This window comes from Perca fluviatilis, chromosome 18, assembly GCF_010015445.1.
Source record: "Perca fluviatilis chromosome 18, GENO_Pfluv_1.0, whole genome shotgun sequence".
NCBI lineage: Eukaryota > Metazoa > Chordata > Actinopteri > Perciformes > Percidae > Perca > Perca fluviatilis.
The window spans coordinates 8,991,621-9,001,271 of NC_053129.1; the positions used below are offsets into that span (position 1 = coordinate 8,991,621).

General features: G+C 39.7%; 1 protein-coding gene and 1 non-coding gene across 2 annotated transcripts; one reads left to right on the plus strand and one right to left on the minus strand.

The window, feature by feature from the left end:
• The first annotated feature begins 5,678 nt into the window (after nucleotides 1-5,678).
• Nucleotides 5,679-5,760, plus strand: trnas-gcu. Its single transcript has one exon. It is a non-coding gene; the product is annotated as a tRNA-Ser (tRNA).
• Nucleotides 5,761-7,271: 1,511 nt separating this feature from the next.
• LOC120546203 (protein FAM177A1) lies at nucleotides 7,272-8,700 on the minus strand. The gene is made up of 5 exons (XM_039780981.1): nucleotides 8,428-8,700; nucleotides 7,993-8,163; nucleotides 7,849-7,903; nucleotides 7,656-7,750; nucleotides 7,272-7,572 (listed from the first exon to the last, which is right to left on the minus strand). The coding sequence occupies exons 1-5, from the start codon at nucleotides 8,446-8,448 to the stop codon at nucleotides 7,372-7,374; spliced, it is 543 nt and encodes a 180-aa protein (XP_039636915.1). The 5' UTR covers nucleotides 8,449-8,700; the 3' UTR covers nucleotides 7,272-7,371.
• Between the last annotated feature and the right edge of the window lie 951 nt (nucleotides 8,701-9,651).

Sequence of the window (9,651 nt, forward strand, 5' to 3'; positions counted from 1 at the left end):
GTTAGTTTATAAAGCACTGAAAGCCTCAAGATGGCTTTGGCTCAAGAGAGGAGCTCCATGGGGGCAAAGTAGCTAGATTCGCCAACTGTACACAAGCTGGGGTCTGATCAGCCTCAGCTGGGTCGCCTGGATGATGGTGTACCCGAGACCCGAAACACCCAATGATTCCAGGAACATCAGCGAAGATGTGTCCAGCAGCATCAGTAGATGTATTTGCACAGGGCCAAAATACATTTCTGATCTGCTGCTATATTAGGAACCACCCAGACCTCTCAGGTGGTCTGGGACGGGTCTACTTTCTGTCACCAGAGTTAGACCTAAACATTGAGAAGAGGCGTTCAGGTTTTTTGCACCACATATCTGGAAAAAAACTCCCAGAAATGTGCAGGTCCACTGCAACTCTCAGGTCTTTTACACCATGGCTGAAGACCTATCTTTTTGAAGCTGTCTTTTTTTCCAGTAATTGTTCATTTCTTACACTGCACTGTAACATTTATTCTTGTGTTTAATACCTGTCTTATATATTTTTTATATTCTCTTTAACGGATGTTTTACGGAGTCCCAGACATGACACCTGAAAAAAATAAATTGTGGCCACAAAATTCTAATTTGTGACCACAATATACCAATTTGTGGACATGAAAAAACTAATTTGTTTACACCAAATAGTATTTTGTGGCAATAACGTATCCTAACTATAGGATACGTTACGGGCATGTTCTGGCTACTTCCCACTAAGTACATCGCCTCGACGTAGGCGTATTGGCGATGTAATGTACAGTATATAGTTCGCTTGCTCACTGTGCCAGCGTCCCCTAGACTTTGCTCCGCGACCATTCAGCCGTTCTTTCCATGACGGGACAAGAACGGGACAGTTGGGTTTAGGAAAAGAAGAACGGGACAGTTGGGTTTAGGAAAAGAAGAACGGGACAGTTGGGTTTAGGAAAAGAAGAACGGGACAAGAATGGGACAGCTGGGTCTAGGAAAAAAAGAAAGTGACAGTTGGGTTTAGGAAACGTGACACACGGGACACAAACCTTGGTCTCCGGGGTCAAAGTCCTGTGTTGTTTGACCCATCCACCACCCCAACCAGCCTCCCTGAGCGGAATTTTGGGCTTTCATACTACTCGCTACCGTTGTCACTCTAAATACTATGTCATCTTCAAATGTCACGTAGCTGCTGCTCTGCTGTTACATATTCACAACACCAATTCTTCACACATTTGCTGGAGCTCTAGTCCAAAAATCATTTAGATTATGCTGTCATCTCCTGGTAGAGCGGATTATTACAACGCTCCACAAGCAAACGGAAAAAAACTCAAAATAGATTGATGTGGGTTCAGAATCAGAGAAGGGTTTTGTTGCCAAAACAAGCCAAAGAAATGATGACATTAAAATAAGTATATAAGTACACTTAAACCATAAAATGTAAAGACACTAAGGAAAAAGAAAGACTGAATAAGTATATTTTTATTCTATGCGTTTAAAGGTATCAATATTTTCCAGCTGAAGAGAAGACCAGCAGTCAGACATATTTGTGCACATGACAACAGAACAAAGCTGCCCACATTCTTCTTCACACATTTGCTGGAGCTCTAGTCCAAAATCATTTAGATTATGATGCCATCTCCTGATATACAACGCAAGCAAACTGCAAAAGGCTCGAAATAGATTGATGTGGTTGCAGAATCAGAGAAGGGTTTTATTGCCACAATAAGTTACAATTATGTGGAATTTGCCTTGGTGAATGGTGCATACATAAACAAACATATAACACATTAATATGAAATCAACATAATATACAGAAATGAATATATACATTCAAAGTAACTGAGGTCAGAGTGTGCAAATAATATATAGTATGGTATGTGCAGTGTTATATTAAAAGTTCAGCCACGGACACATCTTGAGCCTTTTAATTTAAAAAATCTTGACTGAAAAAAATAACAAAAATATTCAGTTTAAGTTTATTTCATGTATTCAGCACTTTAAAAGCAAACAAGTTTTGCACCAAAGTGCTTCACAAAGACAAACATATTTATACAAGCATAAAACACACATAAAGATACATATATACACAGATGTGGTGAAACGTTTTGCTTCGGCAATGTTCGGATAAAGACGACAGACCAACCCCCTATGGGTGGGTTGAAAACATGCGGAAGTAGCTCCTACTACTGGCTGTAGTCCATTGCCTCTGGGCAGAAATCCCGCCGATGACGGAAAACGACGATTTTTTGCTTCATCAGAGGGTTATTTTCCAGACCCCCAATACAGAGGTCTCTAATCTCAGGGAAAATACTACCGTGTTTCTACTGACACAAAGCTCAATGCTAAATCGGAGAAGTATCCCTTTAAATAGACACAAGTTGAAACACAAATTAAAAACCCAGTAAAACAGATGAAAACACAAGAAAACACAAGAAAAAAAAGAAAAGAAAAACAGCTAAAACACCAGAGAATAAAAAGTGTGTCTCAAGTTGAAGCATCCACAGACTCATTCCAGAGCCGAGGAGCCTCTAAAGAAAGGCCCTGTCCCAGGCCTTCGTTTTCCATTACCGGGGCACAGCCACCATGCCATGGTGGGCCGATCTGAGGGGTCTGGTGGTGCTGTAAGGCATGAGTAGTTCTGATATGCTCTATGTGAAAAAAAACATGGTATCAAAGTACTTACTTATTTTTCACTACTTAGAGAAAATCATAGCCAGATTTAATAGTCTAATGCCAGGGGACCCCTTCGCTGAAAGAGAGACGTAAGTAAATAAGTAAAATGTATTTATACAGCGCTTTTCACAGACAGGGTCACAATGTGCATAGACGACAAAACATAGTAGAAAATAGTCTAAGAATAGAATAAAGTACAAATACAAAACATTATCAATAAATAAAGGACATGGGTTACCCAAAAGCTAGCCTGAACAAGTGAGTCTTCACTTGTCCCTTAAAACAGTCCACATTCTCAGCAAACCTAATGCTGGTTGGCAGAACATTCTAGAGTCTGGGTGCCATAGTGGCAAAGGCTCTATCCTCACATGTCTTCAGACGAGGGCGTGGCGTGGATAGCAGATTTTGGTTGATAGACCTGAAAGACCGGGAGGGGGTGTGTAGGTGAATTATGCTGGCAAGATAAGCAGGGTTCTGACCATGTAGAGCCCTATAGGTTATGGTGAGAATTTTGAATTGGGTCCTGTAGGTTACAGGAAGCCAGTGAAGGGAGCAGAGTAGAGGGGTGCTATGGGTGCGCCTGTTTGATCTAGTAAGTAGCCTAGCAGCAGCGTTTTGGTATATATAGAGATGTATACAATTAACTTGCATATTAAACTGGCCAGAATGGATTAAAGGAAATGGATTTTATTTATGCATCATGTTTTAATTAAGCAATATTAATATTGTGATTATACAACAACGGTTACCAACAAAATAAAAGCTATAATCAAACTGTATTCATATTGTAGGGCAATTCACTCTCAAAATAAAATAAAAATAAAAAAAAAGCAACAGAGACGATTTCTAGTCCCTCCCTGCTTAGACAGCCAGTCAACTTAAGCTAACGTTAGCTTTGTAGAGATCGTGGCATTTCCCAAACTGAACAATTACCGCATATTCTAAACACCAAACTGCTTTGCTAGCTCTATCCTGTTATAACTAAGATATCTGCTGAAAAAAATATTTTTCCCATGGATAGATTTAGATACCAAATGTCCGCGAACTTCAAACCACAGACGATTTCCTGACCCTGTAAAACGTTACTCAGCCACTCAATTTAAGCTAACGTTAGCTTTGTAGAAATCGTGGGACTTCCCAAACTGAATAACTACTGCACGTATAAACACCAAACAGCTATGCTAGCTCAATCTTATAATTTTAAATAATTTTTTTTTACGTCCGGTGAAGAAAGGGCATGAAAAGTTCACTTTATGAGGTTTTTTAACATTAATATGAGTCCCCCCAGCCTGCCTATGTTCCCCCAGTGGCTAGAAATGGTGATAGGTGTAAACCGAGCCCTGGGTATCCTGCTCTGCCTTTGAGAAAATGAAAGCTCAGATGGTCCGATCTGGAATCTTCTCCTTATGAGGTCATAAGGAGCAAGGTTACCTCCCCTTTCTCTATATAAGAATGGACCAACAGATCCCGTGTCTCTGGATGGAGACCAGCGAAGGATATTAGATAACCAGTATTTTCGCCCCTTCCCAAAAGTTCTCCAATGGAAAGTTCCCAGATGGATATGCCGAGCAAATGCGAAGCAATCCATCCGGTGGAGTCAGGATAGGTAAGCTTATCTTCAACGTGTGAATATTTTGTTCCACAAATAAGCCAATTAATCTTTGCTATTAAAATGTTGCATTCACATTAATGTATATTTTCAGTCCCCCCTGTTGAAGATCTCTGGTCTAAAAACACATTTGTCTACAGTGCAGAAGTAGGCCTAGAGGAATAATCTTCAATAATCTTCAATCATTTTCTCTGAGCATGTTTTTAAAGTGGCCTTAAAGCCAAATGGTTACAAAGTAACATGTAGCATTCTAAATTTCAATTCCAAATGTTTTTAGATGTTTTTTATGACCAACAAATAAAGAAACATGTTGACATGGCAACCCCACCGCCTGCCTTTATAAATATGATGATTGTACTGCCTGCACTTGTTGCCTTGTGCTGTTGTATCTTGTGGAGTGATAGGCCTACGTGTTTTACTAGCTAGATGACCACAATGGAAATAAGTGTATGACTTTATTGTGTTTTTATCCTCTGGGATTTTTAATGTCGCCCTATGTAATTCCTGCTGTGCTTTTGTTAAAAGTCAAGCGAAGGAGTCATTGTCTCTTGTGTTTTTAAAATGACCTAATTCAACCACTAGATGGACACAAAATCCCTTTAATTTACAAGTACCTTTAGTCCTGATTTGAAACGAGATACAGGATGCAAAGAGGTAAAGTGGACCCCAAGTTTAGTCCAGCTGTTGGTTTTACGGTTGTGGATTAATATTTTGACTGGAAGAAATATTTGACTCCCAAGTTTTTACAATACACTGCATATTATATTGTATTAAGGATAACTGCTAACTCCTACAAAAGAGTTTCTACTAGGGTAAGGTTACAGTAAAGGGGTTATAATACTGAAAATACCAGCTCTCCCAATCTCACTGTAATGTTAACGTTTCTTGGTAAAAGAAATTGTAGTGGTTGTTAAGATTTAACGTCATGGACACAATGAGTAGGACTGGATGTCATTTTCAGAGGTTTAGCTAGACAAGTTATACTTAACTTAGCGGTGTTGCAGAAAACTTAAGCTAACGTCATAAAAACGTAATGCTAACGTTAACTTTACCTATTACGTCGCACTCACAAACAACGTTACTCAAATGTTAATGTGTTAAGGTTAATGTATTGTGCTAGGTTAGGGATTTAAGAGGGGGAACTGCAGATGACGCAGATTTATTCCACAACTTCTGAAATTTTACACGTAACGTTAGCTTGGCTCAATAGCACATTAGCATGGCTTACTAGCACGTCAGCTAACGTCAGCAAGGAACGTTCGTGCTATAGCGAACGTTAGATTCACTAACATGAAACAGCTTTTTAGGACTTAAATGTTCCCAACGTTTTTATAGCTATTATAATAACAGACAACATTCTGGAATGTTGTTTATATTGGATCTGGTGGGGGTATGCTGCAACGTGGACGAGGTGGCCGAGTGGTTAAGGCGATGGACTGCTAATCCATTGTGCTCTGCACGCGTGGGTTCGAATCCCATCCTCGTCGACAATTTTGAATTCTTTTTTTTTTTCTCATATAGTTTTGTTGTACCATACTATAAACAGCCCCAATTATATTTTAGACAAGCATTATTGTAGCAAATGGACTGCCAAACATCATCCTAACGATTCCTAACAAGCTCTTAAGCACAGATCCGAACATTGCTAACACATCGGGTAAAAGAAACAGCCAATCAGTTCTTAAGAAACGATGTTGCTACGCATCCAATCAACAATTGCTGCCTCGATGCACGGTTGTCTGATTGGTGAGTGACCTTTGCCATCATACAGCATAAGGTTGTCATGCGAATCTCGTCGCTGATTGGATGGCCACCGTTTAGTCACAGGTTACAAACTTTCTGACTAAAATAAATTGTGAAATGAATCACTGTTACCAGTCAACATATTTGTCATTTGATACGGTGGGCTATACCGTTCATTTGATGGACATATATTGCTGAAATATGTTGTTAAACAGTGTGAGTATGTCATTATTTGGGTGCAGAGTATTGTTAGGCTGGGGGGAAATGTACTTTAAATGTAAACCCAGTTTGGTTTTTCCCAGTCAGCAGAGAAGGCAGGGACAGCAGCATTCAGTGCAGGTCAGCTGAGTGCTCCACAGGTCAAAGTGTTTGTGTTATCTTTGTTATGTTTATCTATGTTTATGTTAAAACACACACACACACACACACACACACACACACACACACACACACACACACACACACACACACACACACACACACACGTACACTTCTTTATTGGAGTTGTTTGTGCTCTTTAAACACACACACACACACACACGTACACCTCTTTATTGGAGGTGTTTGTGTTCTTTAAAATAAAAAAAAACATACACCTTTGGTGTTTGTGTTATATAAAAAAATATATAAATAAATAAATAAAACTCTTGTGGTGTAATAGTAACACATCCCTCCTTTGGGTGTCAGATTCCAGGTGCAAATCCTGGCAAGAGTGTGCACCTTGTTGGCCCAACCAGTATTTAATTAAAAATGAATTTATAAGATCATTTAATCTGCATTTTCTCCTTCTTTTCTCATATTATTGTTATTATTATTATTATTATTATTATTAGACTTAGACTTCTCTTTATTGATCCTTTTGGGATGACTCCCGCAAGGAAAATTATTTTATTTATTTTATTATTATTATAATATAAATTATTATTATTATTATTATTATCACAACAAAGCATTATTATTCTTACCAATCCTATTTGTATCTGTTTTTAAGCGATATTTGATAAATTCATAGCACTTTGTAAGCGTTTGCGTTAATTGAGACATGTTCCAATCGGGGATCGAACCGGCGCATTTCTCATTTTTCCTCTCTTTTTCCTTCCCCCCCTCTTAGCAGTCCCTTTTGCGCTGTGCTCTGCACGCGCGGGTTCAAATCCCATCCTGGTCGACAGTTTTGAATTCTTAAAAAAAAAAAATTGTTTCTTCCTCATATAGTTTTGTTGTAGCACTACCGTACTATAAACAGCCCCGACGAGACTTTAGGCAAGCGTTATTGTATTATTGCTTTTACACAGTGCACTTTAATCAAATCACAACTCTTATTCCATTGTTTTTTTCGTCCTTTGGTTTTAATCCAACTAATCCTCATCTGCTTGATAGGCTCTGTTGTGACAGCCTTCGCTTGTGTCCGTGTGTTTCTCGTCGCAGCTTTCCTGGGAATCAGCAGGGCGCCTTACGTCTCCTGTAGCGCCGTAATGCCTCCCATCCAGTCCAGGAGAGAGGTGGGTGGCGGCTGCCTGTTCTCCCTTCAGGTTGTCTCTGGCTTTGCTGCTTGTTGTCTGGTCAAGATAGAGGAAACACAGAGAGTGAACATACAAGGAAATAACCATCCATAGGCCTGCGAGACGTACTTTGACATTACCTTGTGGTCACGGTGGTGTTGATCTATGGCATACTGGTATTTGGCTGCATTCAGTCCTAGTGCACCAGCTAGTCTCTCTCCAAGGAAATCGCAAGCTAATTTTGGCAATAATGGCATACAGTAGTTAGTACTATAATTAGGCCTTTTATTGATTTACTATGCTTTGTATGTATTTAATTGTCACATTACGTACTCAGCAGGGAAATCCTTCCAACTAGAAGGGCCATATTCTTGAACGACAACCTAGTCTGAGAAAGAAGAGACAGAAACAAACAGATGATAACGAAGGCCACTCTGTGACATCAAACATGACATTTCTCTCTAGACAATGTCCCACCTTCTCTGCAGGTTCTCTGAAGGGAGGTCTGTTGGATGACTGCTCTTCTTCCTCTTCTTCCTCTTCGCTGTCTTCCTCCTCCAGAGTTTCCCCGCTGGAGAAGTAGGTGATCCTCCTCTGTTTGGTCAGGGCAGGACTCCCAAACTCCGTTTCCTGTACGTCAGGTGATGTCTGACAGATAGGACAAGCCTTTGTTTGTTTGACAAGTTGTGCGCGTATCACATTACCTGTGTGCGGCATGTTGCCATTTATAGTCTTTTTAACAAAAATATATATATATATATATATATTTACAGACTACATCAGGCTCCAGAGTAAAGATTTACCAAAGTCCCACACAGCTGTTAAACGTTACCTTCCACCTATTGCTAGTGTAACTGGACACAACCTGAGCTAACACGTCTGTTTGTCTTGCTTCATTATTACAACACTTACTTCCGGGTGGCTGTTGTTCATTCTTCATCAGTCTTTTTTTTGTCGCTCCAATGCAACACGTTCAACCACGTCTGGTGTCACAGCCGTAACCGCGTGTCTGCCCGTCCACGGCCGACTCTGCTTTGTGGAGAAAAGCAACTACATGACACAGGATCCCTCTTGAACCCTGAGACGACGAGTGCAGCGGTGCAAACCTTATCACAGGCAAGTAGTTAGAGAGCTGTCGCTGGAATGCAATCAGTTTCTTTCTTGGGCTTGAGGAAGGGCTGGGCATGAGGAAGGGCTGGGCTTGAGGAGGGGCTGGGCTTGAGGAGGGGCTGGGCTTGTTGCGTTGTGAAGAATGTCAAGGTTTATTGCCAGCTTTAACCCTCACGTTGTCCTCGGGTCACATTTGACCAGTTTTTCTAAGTTTGTTTTATATCAGAAATATGGGACGTTGAAATAAGTGCCAAAAATGTCCAAAAAAAAAGTGACAGAAATGTTAAAAAAATAAAAAAGTGACAAAACGCTGGGAAAAGTGTGAATTGTTTTGAAATAAACGTCAAAAACAACGGAAGAAATTGTCAATAAAGTTTGAGAAAGCACCCCCCCAAACTTCGAAATAGTGACAAAAACGTTGGAAAATAAGCCATAAATTGTCAGACAAAGCAACAAAAACAATAGAAAAAGTGATAGAAATGTTGAAAAAAAAACAAAAGTTATTTTTTTTTTCTCATAGTCGAGGGGAAGACAATACAAGGGTTACATGTTTCCAGTATTCCCCTTATATTTGGCCCTTAGGTGGCCTGAAAGTTACATAAATCCTTTGTTACACACTTTTTTGATATCGTACCTACATTGTGTTCATCTGCTGGCTGCAGCACTTAATACTAAATTCGGAATATTTAAATCCGGGGGGGGGGGGATGTTTCCCTTAAACTAAGCCTGGCATATTTGATGTTGACTAAAATGTATTTAAATTACATGACAGATAACAGCAAAGCGGAGCCCAACCAGCTCACAGATGACATTTTTTTTAAATAAATTGTGGGTGGTGAGGAGACAGTTCCAGAAAGATAAAACATTTTTGCTGAACAAGTTGGCAGAAACATTTAAAAAGTTGCGGTTTGATCGACACCGAACGTATTGTATCATTTCCTCATTGTAAAGTGTGTTGATTTCATTGTATACCAACTGCTAAAAGTGTATTATGATGAGTAATATGTAGTACGTACTATATGGATC